The sequence below is a fragment of the Rhinichthys klamathensis genome, unplaced genomic scaffold (assembly GCF_029890125.1).
Source record: "Rhinichthys klamathensis goyatoka isolate OS25496 unplaced genomic scaffold, OSU_Roscu_1.1 h1tg000176l_1, whole genome shotgun sequence".
In the NCBI taxonomy this organism is placed as follows: Eukaryota; Metazoa; Chordata; class Actinopteri; order Cypriniformes; family Leuciscidae; genus Rhinichthys; species Rhinichthys klamathensis.
Window position 1 is genome coordinate 1,182,501 of NW_026606705.1, and position 17,180 is coordinate 1,199,680.

The window sequence follows — 17,180 nt, forward strand, 5'->3', positions numbered from 1 at the left end:
GAAAATCTAAATAAATTCGCAATTGACTTTTTTACTCGCAATTGCAAATTTACATCTCGCTATTCAAATATATATTTTTTAAGTTAAAATATAAGCAAATAAAATATAAAAGTAAAAATAAACTCTCAATTGCAAGTTGTAAAATCAGAATTGCGAGGTATTCTGGGGGGAAAAAACACGCAATTACGTACGTTTAATTCTTTTTGATAGTCAACAAGGATATTGGTTTTATCCATTGGTAGTTGATTTGATGGTGAAAGAAAAATAGTTGCGAAAGTTTTCAGTTTTTTTATTTATTTAGAATAACGAGCAACGAGGAAACGTTCACAGTAAAGGCACGGTTACGTTTACCGAGTCTGCGGGCGAAATCCAGACATTCCAACAGGAGTTTACGCGATCATATGGAACAGAATAAAAAAATAGAAAAGGTAATTGAGACTTTTTATCTAAAAATTCGAACTTATTTTCTCACAATTGGAAGTTTACATCTCTCAGAATTGCATGTTATAAAGTCAGAATTGTGAGATATAAACTCGCAATTGTGAGAAACAAGCCAGAATTGTGAGATAAAAAGTCGCAATTACCTTTTTTATTTTTTATTCTGTCAGTCTTTTTTTCCTCAGAATTTGACTTTATAACTCTTAATCGCAAGTTTATATCTCACAATTCTGAGAAAAGATGTCAGAATTGCGAAATTTTAAGTTTCAATTGCGAGAAACAAAAGTCAGAATTGCGAGTTTATTTCTCGCAATTCTGACTATATCGTGCAATTCTGAGAAACAAAGTCAGAATTGTGAGATAGAAAGTCGCAATTATCTTTTAAAATGTTTTATTTTGTGGTGGAAACAAGCTTCCATATTATTGGGAGTTTCGCATGAGGGCGGGAAAAAATGGGTTTGCAGAACAGATTTTGCTAATTTTCAAGTTGGTGACGTGAATTCACGTGAAAGCTTATATCCGCCACGGGGAACACAAATGAAAAAAGTTTATTGAAACTTTTGATCTCACAATTCAGACTTTGTTTATATATAACAGTTCTGACTTCTTTCTCACATTTCTAAGAAAAGATAAAAAAAGATTGAAATTTTCAGGGCAAAAAAAATCAGAATTGCAAGATAAAAGGTCTCAATTACCTTCATCTTTTTTTTATTCCGTGGTGGGAACAAAAAAACAATATAATTGCGAGATGTAAACTTGCAATCGTGAGAACAGAAAGTAATCATTTTGAGAGAAACTTGTGAGATTTCGATGTGGTAGTGTAAATTTGTCGTTTCATGTTATTTTCTTCAACATCTGTGATATATCAGAAGTATTCTGGATGTAATAAATGTGTTTGATTGTCCTGAAGACAGTGACGTACGTATTCGGGGTCCCACACGCTGTAGGTCAGCTGTTTGCTGACGGTCGTGACGAAGTAGAAGATCAGGATGACCAGGAGGATGATGGGACTGAGGAACCGCCACGTCACCTGCCAGAAGAGGTTGGGCTTGTGTCCCACCATGAACTCGATGTCTTTATTAAACCTGGAGATGAACAGCAGCGTTATCTTTCTCCTCAGTGCTATTGGTGAAACTAGTTTACGCTCTTTATTATGTGCATCTGTCAAACGGTTCAATTCCATTCACATTTATTTGTATGGCGCTTTTCACAATACACATCGTTTCAAAGCAGCTTTACAGAAAATGCATGAGTCCACATTATAATTTAGAGTATCTGTTATCAGAGGAAACTGTTTAAGTTATGCATTTCAGAAATGTACATACAAAATCACAGTTAGCTAGAGACAGTTAGCTAGAAATGTATTAATTTAAATAATGTAATAAATAAAGGTAGAGACCATGAGCTCATTGAAGTAATGAATAGAAAAGGTGATAAAAGATTATCAAAAAATGCAATTTGTATTCTTGCAAATATTGTATTAAATGAATAGATTACACTGTAAAAAAGTTATTAAATAAATTATAAAATGAATTATAAATAGATATAAAATTAGGTATAAATTAGAGTAAATAGCAACTAAATGTATTTTTTATTTGCACCAAGTAGTTAGATCCTTTTTGCACCTTAGTGTATTGTAGTATATTATAAAACAATATGCAATACTAACAACATGTTCAGTGTATAAGATAATATTTATTAAAATCATAAATGGATGCTGCCTTATTGGGATGACATTACTAACCCTCTTAACCCTTATTCCCAATATTAAATACCCCTTCAGGCAGTTTATTTCAACTTTTCGGATATTTTCTTAATTTTAAAATAAGCTTTATTTAATATAAACGCCTCCTCGTATGGAAGATTGTTTCCGCCACAGAATAAAACATTTTTAAATATAATTGCAACATAATTTGCATCTCGCAATTTTGACTTTATATCTCCTAATTGCGTGATATAAAGTCGCAATTGTGTTATAAAGTCATAATTGCGAGAAATAAACTTGCAATTCTGAGGGGAAAAGTCGCAATTACCTTTTTTACTTTTTATTCTGTGGTGGAAACCAGCTTCCATACATATCCAATGGGAAAAGGGAGAAAAATTAGTTCGGATTTGAACTTTTTGTCGGTTGTGTCAAAGCTTGTGCCACTGGTTCTGTTATCAGACAGGTTTCTTTTGTAATTTTGTCTGGTCCAATCAGACAATGGTGGGCGGAGTCAGTGTAGTTAGTGTAAATAGCTTCTGCCAACATAGAAGAACCATTTTTGGTTCTGCACAGAACATTTCTGAACAGAACCTTTTTTTTCTTTACATTTTAATAAACCTAAATAACAGTTTTCCAGTATATTGAACCTTTTGTAGAACGGAAAGAGGCAAGGTTCTTCATAGAAGGATTAATCCCAATATAGAACCTTTATTTTAAGCTTTTAATAATGTGAACTGGTGAAACATCTAGTCTAGGATCATGTAGTTTTGACGTTGACTCTTACCTGTCGATGCCGTAGACGTAAACGACAGCGATGATCTCGCAGAAGGCGATGACCAGCAGAGGGATGGAGCCAGCGAAGCCGTCGAACAGAGCCAGCCAGTAGTTCCCCGAGGACTGGACGAACACCAGCGCCGTCACGAACGACACCACACACGTCAGTCCTGGAAAACATCACATGTTGAGTGATATACACTACCTGCAGTGTTCAGTTTGACATTAGCCGCGTTTACATTACAGATTTGCGCAAAACTTTTGTGATATTTTATAAATGTCGATAAAAAACTATATGCGATATGACAGCGTTTCCATTAACCTTCATCCTTCCCTCGCACTTTGTAACACATTATGACCCGAAGCCTTGAAATTATACTTTTTTTTTGTACAGAAAGCTTATTTTAGTTCATTTTGATAAATATTTGTTCTATTTTTCCATGCAATTTTTTTGGGGAGATTTTTTGTTATTTTATATTTTATTTAAAATAAATAAATAGTAATTTAAGCACATTCTTTCAACTTAAATTCAAAATAACTCACAATTTCATGCATAACCCTTTTAATTCAGCTCAAAATATCTTACATTGTGTTTCTTTGCCGACCTCGACCTTGTAAAAAAACAATAATATACCATTACATGATTACATTACATGATATTTCATGACTCTAGATGGCGTTATAGTTCTAGATGGAGCAAATGAGCTGTTCCGCTGGGTCCTAAAGTCAGTTTATTTCAGAATGCATTCAGATACACATGTAGACATTATAAAATCGTTTTTTGGTAAAGTTGTACCATTTTTAGTTTGCATTCCTCGCATTCCAGTCATTCCTAAGGGAGTCAGATTGACCCGAAAGTAAGATTTATTACTGATTAACATTTCAACCACTAAACTCCGCAAATTCATTAAAAAAATGTTTGTGTGTGTGTATTCGTGGTTCAAGTGCGACAACAGTCCTGGGTCTAGGACCCCTCATATGAACACTCAATTAAAAACAAAACAAAACAAAAAAACGTGTTTCGGGTCAAAATTACTGAAACGTCATTTTTTTCCTCTCGCAATAAGTCATTCCAGAAATCATGACAGTGGATGTTTGTAGGTTTGTGTATCTCAGTCACCGCACTGGACTATTATTAGAGTATACCGCACTAGACATTATTATTAATGGAAAGAGTCGTGGGCATTTTATCACAGCTTTAATGGCAAGGAAAGTCCCTTATACTGTGAGCGGCTCATATGAGGAGTTTCTGTTGTTTCTCCCTCAAATCTGCTTCAAGATCTTGATAATGTGGCATTTCTTTGAGGTTTAGAATCTGGTATTCCTGTAATATTTTTGTCTTTTATGGATTTTAATAAAGAACACTGTCTTCTGTCCGAACATCTACGTCAGGTGACTGTAAATGCGCAAAAACTGTTTCCATTGCAGTTTTGCGAAATATTCCTTTTTCAAATTGCCTGAAAAACCTCCTCATGCGAGAGTGAAAACGTTTCTGCGGTAAATGATGTGGGGCGTATTTTCAATTAGCGCAGTTTGAAGGGTGATGGAAGCGCAGTTGCTGAAAGCTCTTTGAGGCTGATGTGTTTACCGGTGAACACTTCTTTCGGCCACTTCTTAGGGAGCAGGTTGAGGTCCTGGAGCGGCACCACGACACCCTCGATGTTCCCAAACATGGTGGACAGTCCCAGACAGAAGAGCATGATGAAGAACAGCACGGACCAGATCGGAGAGACGGGCATCTTGGTGATGGCCTCGGTGAACACGATGAAGGCCAAGCCGGTTCCCTCGACGCCCTGCGACAGATCATACACACACACACACACACTCGTACACGGTGCTTACAGTATTCTTTACATTAAGTCCTGGAAAACACTTGAAAACAGACATATTTATGAAGAAGGACTTGAAAAGTGCTTGAATAATTGAAAGACAATATTTACATGTATACTTAGGAAATTCGTGTTTATTTTTTTTTTCCGAAAGACTCTCCTGACTTAAAGGGATAGTTCACCCAAAAATGTCAATTCTGTCAGTAATTACTCTCCCTCATGTTGTTCAACCCCGTAAGACCTTCATTCATCTTCGGGACACAAATTAAGATATTTGTGATTAAATCTGAGAGCTGGATCACTCCTCCATAGGCTTCTAAGGGATTGAAACTTGTTCCCCGAAAAGTTATTAAAGACATTGTTAAAATAGTCCGAGTGACTACAGTGGCTCAACCTTAAGTTTATCAAGCGACGAGAATACTTTTTGTGCGCAAAAACAAACAAAAATAACGACTTTATTCCAACTATTCATTTCCTTCTCTGTGGGCCTCGAGTGAGTTCACTAGTGTAACAGCGCAGCGCTTCTGGTGTACGTCACACGCATCACACACATGACCAGCGTCGGCCAATAGTGAGCCTGTGTGTGACGTACAACCCAGAAGCGCTGCGCAGTTACACTACGCTAACTCACTCGAGGCCCACAGAGAAGGAAATGAATAGTTGAAATAAAGTCGTTATTTTTGTTTGTTTTTGCGCACAGAAAGTATTCTCGTCGCTTGATAAACTTAAGGTTGAGCCACTGTAGTCACTCGGACTATTTTAACAATGTCTTTAATAACTTTTCTGGGCCGGCCAGTTTCGATCCCTTAGAAGCCTATGGAGGAGTGATCCAGCTCTCAGATTTAATCACAAATATCTTAATTTGTGTTCTGAAGATGAACAAAAGTCTTACGGGGTTGAACAACATGAGGGAGAGTCATTACTGACAGAGTTTATATTTTTGGGTGAACTGTCCCTTTAATGACTGACAAACACTAATGCGGTCCGCTATTATTCCTGGTGGGTTTACACTCGCTCTCAGACCATGATTTACACGAGATCCTGTAGATCTTTGAGAGAAACGCTGTAGTCGACACACACACACACACACACACACACCTGACTCAGGAAGGTCTGCATGTCGCAGGTCTTGAGCTGGAGCTCCTGAATGACGGCTGGTGTCGTCTCACACACACACACACACACCTGACTCAGGAAGGTCTGCATGTCGCAGGTCTTGAGCTGGAGCTCCTGAATGACGGCTGGTGTCGTCACACACACACACACACACACCTGACTCAGGAAGGTCTGCATGTCGCAGGTCTTGAGCTGGAGCTCCTGAATGACGGCTGGTGTCGTCACACACACACACACACACACCTGACTCAGGAAGGTCTGCATGTCGCAGGTCTTGAGCTGGAGCTCCTGAATGACGGCTGGTGTCGTCACACACACACACACACACCTGACTCAGGAAGGTCTGCATGTCGCAGGTCTTGAGCTGGAGCTCCTGAATGACGGCTGGTGTCGTGTTGTTGAGATGCTGAAGAACACTGTTATAGTTGCTCTCTGTGATGTTTCCCTCCGGCAGATCAAACGTGTTCATCAGAGCCAGGATGTTACTGTCGGGAAAGTGCGGTTCTTTAACACTCACAACGTCAGATATAACACAACAAGGTTACATTTAAGGTTCAAAAGTTTGGGGTTGGTAAGATAGTTTTTGTTTTTTAAATAAAAAAAAGTATTTTCTGCTCAAATTGTGAAATATTATTCTAATGTAAATCAGCTGTTTTCTATGTGAATATACAGTAAAGTGTAATTTATTCCTGTGATAAAGCTGAATTTTCAGCATCATTACTCCAGTCTTAAGTGTCACATGATCCTTCAGAAATTCGAGTGGATCTCTGAGCTGAGTGAGTGAGTGGAGGCGGGGCTCATTTGCATATTCATAGAACCGCGTATACTAAATGAGGCACGGAAGTCGAGTTACAGTATAGCTATTTTTTTTTCTAGCAAAAAACTTTTAAATATGTAATTTTGGTGATCAGAGATGAGTTTTAAGGGATACAGTTATTGACCACAGGGGGACTTTAACTCTTACTGACCCCAAACTTTTAAACGACAGTGCATGAGATATGGTTAGTGAAGCACACACCTCTCGAAACATTCATCATATTTCTCCGTGGCTCTGAAGCCGATGATGGAGTAAATGACGGTTGCAGAGTAAACCGAAGTGAGACCGTTGATGATGGAAATGGTGACGGCGTCTTGCTCACAGTTATTACTGATGGAATAATATGAGCATATGATGAAATATACAGTCAAACCAAAATATATTCAGACACCTTCAACATTTCTCACATTATCACAGTTTATTAATGAAAATGGTAATAAACATAAGCAGAACTCAGAGTTCTCAGATCAGTGGATATTTGACTGGTTTTGTCCGTCCTTCTGTTAGACTCTCACACATGAATTATGTTGAATATCTGTCAGCTGTTAAATTTAACTACACAATTAGATAATACCAGTTTAGCTCAACCAGTGACCAAGCAATGCTTCATGTTGTTCAGTCTGTGTGTAAAAAGAGCATTAGCAATTACAGAAAACACACTTCAGCAAAACATGATCAGCTCAAAATAATGTTTATTATTTTTTTGTCCCAATTATTAATTTGACTGGTAGTCACTGTATGAAGAATCTTTGGGTGTAATATGTCACAGTTTACTTTATTTCGCTCTCCTCACTTACAGAAATGAACTATAGTGTCCTGCACACAATAGTAAAAAAATATAAAAAATGATATCTGGTGTCTGAATAATTTCTAAAAGCTCTTTCCTAAACTCCAGGGATCTGCCTCATGTAGATGTGTTTTGTGTTTGCGATGACTCACTGCACAGAGTTGTAGCTGGAGAAGGAGATGAGTCCTCCAAACGCCAGAGAGAAGGAGAACAACACCTGAGCTCCAGCGTCCAGCCACGTCGTGGGATTTATCAACTCATTCACCTGGAAACAGGTAAGCAGATCCATCAGATCTCCTGGAGGTTAGTGAGTTAAACGAGCAGTTCACTTTAAAATGAAAATTAGCCCATGATTTACTCTCCCTCAAGTCATCCTAGGTGTATATGACACTCTTCTCTCAGACAAATACAATCAGAGTTACACTACCGTTCAAAAGTTTGGGGTCGGTACGATTTTAAATACTTTTAAAAGAATTCTCTTCTGCTAACCAAAAATCAGTTATAGTATTAAATATTATTCCAGTGTAAATCATCTGTTTTCTGTGTGAATATATAGTAAAGTGTAATTTATTCCTGTGATCAAAGCTGAATTTTCAGCATCACCAGTGTCAGGGTCTTCAGTGTCAAATGATCCTTCACAAATCAGTATAATATGAGGATTTGATGCTCAAGAAACATTTATTATTATTATCAATGTTGAAACAGTTGTTGGTCTGTCAGTTGTACAGTTTTTTTTTTTTTTTAGGATTCTTTGATGAATAGGGTTAGGGTTAGAATCTTTTGTAACATTATAAATGTCTTTACTGTCACTTTCGATCAAATTAATTATTCCTTGATAAATAAAAGTATTGATTTCTTTCCTCCAAAAAATAAAAATTAAATTCTCACTGACCCCAAACTTTTGAACGGTAGTGTATATTAAAAAATGTCCTGGCTCTTCCAAGCTTTATAATGGCAGTGGATTTCAACCAACATATTGAAGCTCATAAAAGTGCATCTATCCATGATAAAAGTATAAAAATGCATCATAAAAGTGCATCTATCCATCATAAAAGTGCATCTATCCATCATAAAAGTATAAAAATGCATCATAAAAGTGCATCTATCCATCATAAAAGTGCATCTATCCATGATAAAAGTGCATCTGTCCATCATAAAAGTGCATCTATCCATCATAAAAGTGCATCTATCCATGATAAAAGTGCATCTGTCCATCATAAAAGTGCATCTGTCCATCATAAAAGTGCATCTATCCATCATAAAAGTGCATCTATCCATCATAAAAGTGCATCTGTCCATCATAAAAGTGCATCTGTCCATCATAAAAGTGCATCTATCCATCATAAAAGTGCATCTATCCATCATAAAAGTGCATCTATCCATCATAAAAGTGCATCCGTCCATCATAAAAGTGCATCTATCCATCATAAAAGTGCATCCATCCATCATAAAAGTGCTTTTTGTGCACTTTTATGTGCACTTTTATGATGGATGGATGCACTTTTATGAGCTTCAATCTGTTGGTTGCAATCCAGTGCCATTATAAAGCTTGGAAGAGCCAGGACATGTATTCGTCTGTCATGTACACCTAGGATGGCTTGAGGGAGAGTAAATCATGGGCTAATTTTCATGTTAAAGTGAACTCCTCCTCTAATACATGCATGAGGTTTATCTGGTGAACGCACGTCTGGAGTGAAGAGGAACTTGATGCCGCTCACGGAGCCTTTAAGGGTCAGAGCTCTGATGAGGAAGATGGTGAGCACCAGGTACGGTAGCGTAGACGTCACGTACACAGCCTGAGGAGAGAAGTATACGGTAGACGAGATGTTTCAGTTTTTATAACACTTCATAAGTCGTTTCAAAGCAGATTCACGGTAATGAACAAGAAAATAGTTGATGTTGCAAAATTCATCATTCAATTCTTCTGTAAGCAACTCTACAGAAGACAACAGTGCCGTTATTCAGCTCAGTTAAGTGTTGATTCAATTCAGTTCAATAACAGTGTCAATGTTGCAGTTCATCAATTATGAAACTAAATCCAAACCAGCTCTACAGGAGTCAATAGAGTCATTCGACTCAGTAAAGTTCAATGTTGACTCAGTTCAATAACTGTCAATGCTGCAAACTTCATCAGTTATGGAACGAATTTAATTTCAGCTACAAAGCAGACGACGATAGTGTCAGTTCAGATTCAATGTTGATTCAGTTCAATTCAATTAGTGTCAAGTCTATTATGGAACTATTGAGTTCAGTGGAACTGCATTTGATTTAGTTTCATAAAAGACTTTTAGACTGTTATTGAACTGAACTGAATCAACATTGAACTTTACTGAGTCGAATGACTATTGAGTTCTGTAGAGCTGCTTTTGATTTAGTTTCATTAGTTTCTTAGTTGAACTGAACTGAACCAACATTGAATCTGAACTGACACTATTGTCGTCTGCTTTGTAGCTGAAATTAAATTAGTTTAATAACTGATGAAATTTGCAGCATTGACAGTTATTGAACTGAACTGAATCAACATTGAACTTTACATTCTAATGACTCTTTTGAGTTTTGTGGAGCTGCGTTTGATTTTAGAGTCATTCGACTCAGTAAAGTTCAATGTTGATTCAGTTCAGTTCAATAACTTTCAAAGTCTATTATAAAACAAAATCGGAAGCAGCTCTACAGAAGTCAATAGAGTCAGTATTCAGCTCAACTCATTTCAAGTTTGGTCCTCATCTGATAGTTAAAGCAACACTAAAGAACTTTTCCTCTTCGGTCCCCCTACAGGTCGGAAGTGGAATTGTCCGTTACCGCTGTCGTAAATAATTCAGCCTACCGTCGCACACACGCTCGCTGTTTATCCAGCGCCGGCTTTGGAATGAACGACGTCCACAGACAAGCTAGATTATGATGCATGATTTCATGAAAGTATGATGTATTGCGACATCAGAAACAAAGAAAAACTAAATAATGACTATTGTAACGCTTGACGTAAAGCAAGTCAAATTTGTAGTTTTCTCATGTCTCATTAGAACTACAGAAACGCAACCCGATCTGGCAATCTTACATAGCGTGGTTATAGCAGATATAGGGATGCAGAAGTGCCTTTCACCCTGTTACGACTATTACTGAATATCAAGTGTCTTTTGAACGGGTCAGTTTGTCTTCACCTTCCCTGTGGTCTCGATGCCTCTGATACAGCAGATGTATAACACGATCCAAGCGCAGAACAAGCACAGCACCAGCCACCACTGCAGGCCGCCCGAGTCCTCGATCGCAGCCGAGCTGTTCAGAGTCTCTCGGTACCAGAAGTAATCCACCGGAGAGCTGCGCGCGCACTCCGACTCCAGGCCTGCAGGGGGAGACACACACACACACACACACACACACACACACACACACACACACACACACACACACACACACACACACACTCAGGTTAGGAACGCTCGAGACACGGAGGAGCTCAAGTTCAGGTCATCCGGAGCATCTACATGTCAGAGATGGTCTTATTATTATTTCTATTTCGCTTTCTTTTTTTAGTTGTGGTCATTTTATGATACGACGATATATATATCGTGGCGATGATATAAAGTGTGAATCGATTGAACTTTTTCTATGCCGTTCATATATCACTCACGGTATGCAAATATATCCGTGCCGCTTACAGAAATGGACGAATGAGTAATAAAGAGCGGGTTAAAAAGAGAGACTCAAAAAAGAAAACTCATATTCAGTATTCACATACTGACCGGCAGCTTTCTGTGCGCGGCAGCTAAACGGTCAAATGCACAAACAATATTTCAATATGAGTGTTCACATAAACACTCTTGGTTTATGTCTTAAGGCCGAAATTCGCGTCTGAAATTTTCGCACGTTAAAAAATAAACACGACCTCACGTTATGTCGATCACGATTGCACACCGTCTCTGAAACTTTCATACGTCATAAAAAAAATTGTATCGGGTTCGATTTTCTGCGTTTTTCGCATCCGTAGCGAGCGGTATGAATAATGTTCTGACCATTCAGAGCCACCGAATCACGAATACGATAAAACGCATACGAAAATTTCGGACTCAGTGTGCGAGGGCCTTAAGGTAAGGTTGGGAATGTCGGATGTGTATCAGTATATTGGATCCGTGCATTAGTTCTTAAAGTGACAGCAGCCTAATGACTGTTTAATAATTGTTATACAATATATTGTAACAATATATTTCTTTTTGCTGACATATTTTTATTGAATTTTACAACACATTTAACACAAGAACATAACATACACTTAATGCAAACATAACTTACTCAAATCCCTCCCCCTCCAGTAACAATATTTTTTGCTGCATGTATTAAAACTGGTATTGAGAAATTTCAACTTTGTTTCCAGCAGAAAAGTACCTGTTCTGTTGGCATTAACGGGACAGTGACTCCACGGCAGGGGATCTTGCATGGAGTTGAAGAAGTACCACATGACCCAGGCCATGATGGTGTTGTAGTACATGCCCACTATGAAGGAGGCCAGCATGGAGGCGATGCCTGAGGAACCACACCAAACACACCACACAATGTGATGCATGAGATCTGAGAAACACTGTATTCTCTGCAAAGGCCTATATGATCTAAACTGGAAACTCATCGACAGTGCAAACACTCCTCGTCAGGAGTGATCAGGCATCGATCCGCTTCACACTCACCGACTCCAGTGACGACATCACTTCCTGTCGGCCAGCGTAACTTCTGTTGGATGCAATTCGCAACCTCGCCACTAGATGCCGCTAAAACTTACACACTGCACCTTTAACAGTGTCTTGCTTTCACACTCACCGACGCCAGTGAGAGCCGGGTTGATGGATCTCCAGACGCCGACGCTGCCCTTCCTCAGTCTCTGTCCGATGGCAAACTCCAGATGCAGGAGCGGGACTCCCTCCAGGACCAGCAGGATCAGGAACGGGATCATGAACGCTCCTGGAACAAAGGAAAAGTTACATGAATCCAGCCTGCGAATCAGACAATTAAAGGACTAGTTCACTTCACGATTAAAATTTCCTGATAATTCCATTATGTTCATGTTTTTCTTTCTTCAGTCGAAAAGAAATTAAGGTTTTTGAGGAAAACATTCTAGGATTTTTCACCATATAGTGGACGAGAATTTGTGGTTAAAAAGTTTTTTTTATATATATACACTACCGTTCAAAAGTTTGGGGTCAGTGAGAATTTTATTTTTATTTTTTGGAGGAAAGAAATCAATACTTTTATTTATCAAGGAATAATTAATTTGATCGAAAGTGACAGTAAAGACATTTATAATGTTACAAAAGTCTTTTGAACTTCCTATTTATCAAAGAATCCTAAAAACAAAAACAAAAAAACTGTACAACTGACAGACCAACAACTGTTTCAACATTGATAATAATAATAAATGTTTCTTGAGCATCAAATCCTCATATTATATTGATTTGTGAAGGGTCATGTGACACTGAAGACACTGACACTGGTGATGCTGAAAATTCAGCTTTGATCACAGGAATAAATTACACTTTACTATATATTCACACAGAAAACAGCTGATTTACACTGGAATAATATTTAATACTATAACTGATTTTTGTTGTATTTTTAATCAAATAAACGCAGCCATGGTTAGCAGAAGAGAATTCTTTTAAAAGTATTTAAAATCGTACCGACCCCAAACTTTTGAACGGTAGTGTATATATATATATATAAAATGTCTGCTGGTTTGTCTAGATCAGACTCTTATTCCTTGGCTGGATCGTGTCGAGACTTTGAAGCTTTAAATGCTCGAGCTCGTTAAAGTCTGATGGATTCTGATTGGCTGTCATCGTTCATCAGCTGGAAAAAGTTCTGAAAGTGATTCCAACGATATCGTTTCTCTGTGCCATTATCATTATAGGTGTGTTGTGGATTATTCTTTTATATTTAGATGAATTTTTAAAAGTCTTAATCGTTATATTTATCGTTCTTGAAGTGAACAGGCTTTTACCCTTGAATTACTTGTAATTTCTGGCTACGATCTTTATGGTGCAGGTCAAATTGATCCTAATTGGATTCAATATAAACATTAATACTTCTCACACATTACAAACAAAAATAAACACAAGAACATCTGTTTAAAACTGAACTTTTTTGGAACTTTCTTCACAATCTAAATGTTATAAACAGCACTGTAACTAACTTTTTTAAATACATTTTAACCACGGAAATGTGTGCCATCATTCGGATAAAAGTGTTTTCCAATTGCATAAACGTAAATGTAAATATACTGAGGGTAGTTGAGAAAACTGACGACAAAATACATTTAAAAAATAGTTTTTTTTTCGGTTCTGCACATTTTAACCATAGAATATGCGGGTCAAACTGACACTTATCAGGCGATTAAACTTACTGAAAGAATTTACATTCATGCATTTGGTAAATACTTTTATCCAAAGGGAGAATCCTCAAATTTAAGATTGTAAGATTAATTGTGAAGGTGGTTTTATTTTTTTCCTAAAAATAAGTGATTTTTGAAGTTTATTTGGTGGATCCTCTCAGGTTATTGAATGACTACACTCACTAAAGGATTATGAGGAACACCTGTTCAATTTCTCATTAATGCAATTATCTAATCAACCAATCACATGGCAGTTGCTTCAATGCATTTAGGGGTGTGGTCCTGGTCAAGACAATCTCCTGAACTCCAAACTGAATGTCAGAATGGGAAAGAAAGGTTATTTAAGCAATTTTGAGCGTGGCATGGTTGTTGGTGCCAGACGGGCCGGTCTGAGTATTTCACAATCTGCTCAGTTACTGGGATTTTCACGCACAACCATTTCTAGGGTTTACAAAGAATGGTGTGAAAAGGGAAAAGCATCCAGTATGCGCCAGTCCTGTGGGCGAAAATGCCTTGTTGATGCCAGAGGTCAGAGGAGAATGGGCCGACTGATTCAAGCTGATAGAAGAGCAACTTTGACTGAAATAACCACTCGTTACAACCGAGGTATGCAGCAAAGCATTTGTGAAGCCACAACACGCACAACCTTGAGGCGGATGGGCTACAACAGCAGAAGACCCCACCGGGTACCACTCATCTCCACTACAAATAGGAAAAAGAGGCTACAATTTGCAAGAGCTCACCAAAATTGGACAGTTGAAGACTGTAAAAATGTTGCCTGGTCTGAAGAGTCTCGATTTCTGTTGAGACATTCAGATGGTAGAGTCAGAATTTGGCGTAAACAGAATGAGAACATGGATCCATCATGCCTTGTTACCACTGTGCAGGCTGGTGGTGGTGGTGTAATGGTGTGGGGGATGTTTTCTTGGCACACTTTAGGCCCCTTAGTGCCAATTGGGCATCGTTTAAATGCCACGGCCTACCTGAGCATTGTTTCTGACCATGTCCATCCCTTTATGGCCACCATGTACCCATCCTCTGATGGCTACTACTACAGGATAATGCACCATGTCACAAAGCTCGAATCATTTCAAATTGGTTTCTTGAACATGACAATGAGTTCACTGTACTAAAATGGCCCCCACAGTCACCAGATCTCAACCCAATAGAGCATCTTTGGGATGTGGTGGAACGGGAGCTTCGTGCCCTGGATGTGCATCCCACAAATCTCCATCAACTGCAAGATGCTATCCTATCAATATGGGCCAACATTTCTAAAGAATGCTTTCAGTACCTTGTTGAATCAATGCCACGTAGAATTAAGGCAGTTCTGAAGGTGAAAGGGGGTCAAACACAGTATTAGTATGGTGTCCCTAATAATCCTTTAGGTGAGTGTATATTTAAGCACTGTGCTTTAACTCTATTACTCATTGACACAAATGACTCTTCTGTGGCCAGTTGCATGAACTGCTCAAACTAGTCTTGCAATTATTTCCTTAAAGACTGAATGTTTTGTAATACATTTACATAAAATTGCAGATTTGTCTAATTTGAGAATTAAAAGTTAGATTTATTATCCATTGACTAATAGCTAGTTGTTCAGACAACTTGTTCTTAAGACACATCGGCATATAAGTGTCCCCTGAAGTTAATTTCTCACTTGTTCTTTCCCTTTAAAATCTCATTAAATGTTTGTAGATGTTCCCTGTTTAACCTGTGAACCGTCACTGCCAGATGCGAACCTAAATGGATGTAGTTCATGAATGCTTTGGAATACAGAGCTAAAGTTGGTCTCTTTTTAAAGAAGCAAGTGAAAGCACTTAAAAAAAAAGTTTAGAAAGTTATGGAAGTTTAAGTTTATGTAAGGCAAATGTACTGAACTAAACACTTTATTTTATTCAGAATATATATTTTACAAAATATTTTGGACTCTAAATTTGCCATAAAATCAAAGCCATGTGTCTAACCAAGCTGTGTACCAAATTTGAAGTTTATATCTCAAAAATTAAGATGTAAAGCAAAATTGTTTACTGTAAAGCAAATGTACTGAACTAATTTTTTTAATCCAAAGTATATTTTTACAAAATTATTTGGACTCTAAATTTGCTAGAAAACCAAAGCCATATGTCAGACCAAGTTGTGTACCAAATTTGAAGTTGATATCAGAAAAATTGAGCTGTAAAGCAAATGTACTGAACAAAACATTTTTATGCAATCCAAAGTATATTTTTACAAAATAATTTGGACTCCAAATTTGGTACAAAACTTTGTCAGACATATGGCTTTGATTGAATAGCAAATTTATTGTCCAAATTATTTTGTAAAAATATACTTTGGATTGCATAAAAAAAAACGTTTTGTTCAGTACATTTGCTTTACAGCTCAATTTTTGTGATATCATCAACTTTAAATTTGGTACAAAACTTGGTCTGACATATATATGGCTTTGATTTAATAGCAAATTTAAAGTTGATATCACAAAAATGTACTGAACTAAACATTTTTTTAATCTAAAAAAAAATAATTTGACAAAATGATTTGGACTCTCAAATTACTAGAAAACCAAAGCCATGTGTCTAACCAAGTTATGTACCCAATTTGAAGTTGATATCACAAAAATTGAGCTTCTAAAAGGTTCTAAATTACCATTTCCAATTTCAAAACAAAATTCACATCCTGCGTTGAAGATTTCGAATGATTCCTGATTATATGCGATGGGTAAATAAAAGCACGCCGAGTGACGGCTAACTTCTCCAGTACGTCTTGTTGTATGTGATGATACTAGACTAGACAAGTGTAGCTCACCATCATGTGTAAGTTTTCTATGTTTCCAGGTAAGAAGCACCAGTGTGCATGATGAATGTGTGTGTGTGTGTGTGTGTGTGTGTGTGTGTGTGTGTGTGTGTGTGTGTGTGTGTGTGTGTGTGTCACCTCCTCCGTGGCTCTGGCACAGGTACGGGAACCTCCAGACGTTCCCCAGCCCCACACAGAAGCCCACACAGGTCAGCATGTACTGGGTCTTGTTGTCCCACTGCGGGCGTTCTCCAGCCTCCTCCAGCTCCAGCTTCTCCAGCTCGGCGTGAGAGGGAATCCGCTCATCCAGACCCGGGTTCGGGAGCTTCAGCTTCAGACGCATCTTAACACTGCAGGGTAAGCGATAGTGGACCGGAGCTCAGGGGAAGCTTCAGGTAAGTGTGTGTGTGATGGTGAAGCAGATCTGACTGCCGACTCGTTATTAGTGACCTTTAATACTCGCTCCTTTATTCCGTGTTTTGTCAGCAAGATAAAGGCTTGTATGAAAGCTAAACTCGTCTAGTTAATGTGTAATGTTCACTCACGGC

The 17,180-nt window shown here is 37.9% G+C and overlaps 1 protein-coding gene across 1 annotated transcript in view; it reads right to left on the reverse strand.

The window, feature by feature from the left end:
* slc6a19a.1 (solute carrier family 6 member 19a, tandem duplicate 1) overlaps positions 1-17,012 on the reverse strand; it is a 17,478-nt gene extending 466 nt beyond the window's left edge. Inside the window, exons 1-11 of the mRNA XM_056260245.1 lie at positions 16,771-17,012; positions 12,273-12,413; positions 11,847-11,984; positions 10,625-10,806; positions 9,152-9,262; positions 7,619-7,731; positions 6,881-7,009; positions 6,191-6,347; positions 4,506-4,710; positions 2,928-3,087; positions 1,361-1,523 (exon numbers count right to left, since the gene is read on the reverse strand). Of these exons, the coding sequence (XP_056116220.1) occupies positions 1,361-1,523; positions 2,928-3,087; positions 4,506-4,710; positions 6,191-6,347; positions 6,881-7,009; positions 7,619-7,731; positions 9,152-9,262; positions 10,625-10,806; positions 11,847-11,984; positions 12,273-12,413; positions 16,771-16,975 (1,704 nt within the window). The 5' untranslated portion in view covers positions 16,976-17,012. The remainder of the gene's footprint in view (positions 1-1,360; positions 1,524-2,927; positions 3,088-4,505; positions 4,711-6,190; positions 6,348-6,880; positions 7,010-7,618; positions 7,732-9,151; positions 9,263-10,624; positions 10,807-11,846; positions 11,985-12,272; positions 12,414-16,770) is intronic.
* Between the last annotated feature and the right edge of the window lie 168 nt (positions 17,013-17,180).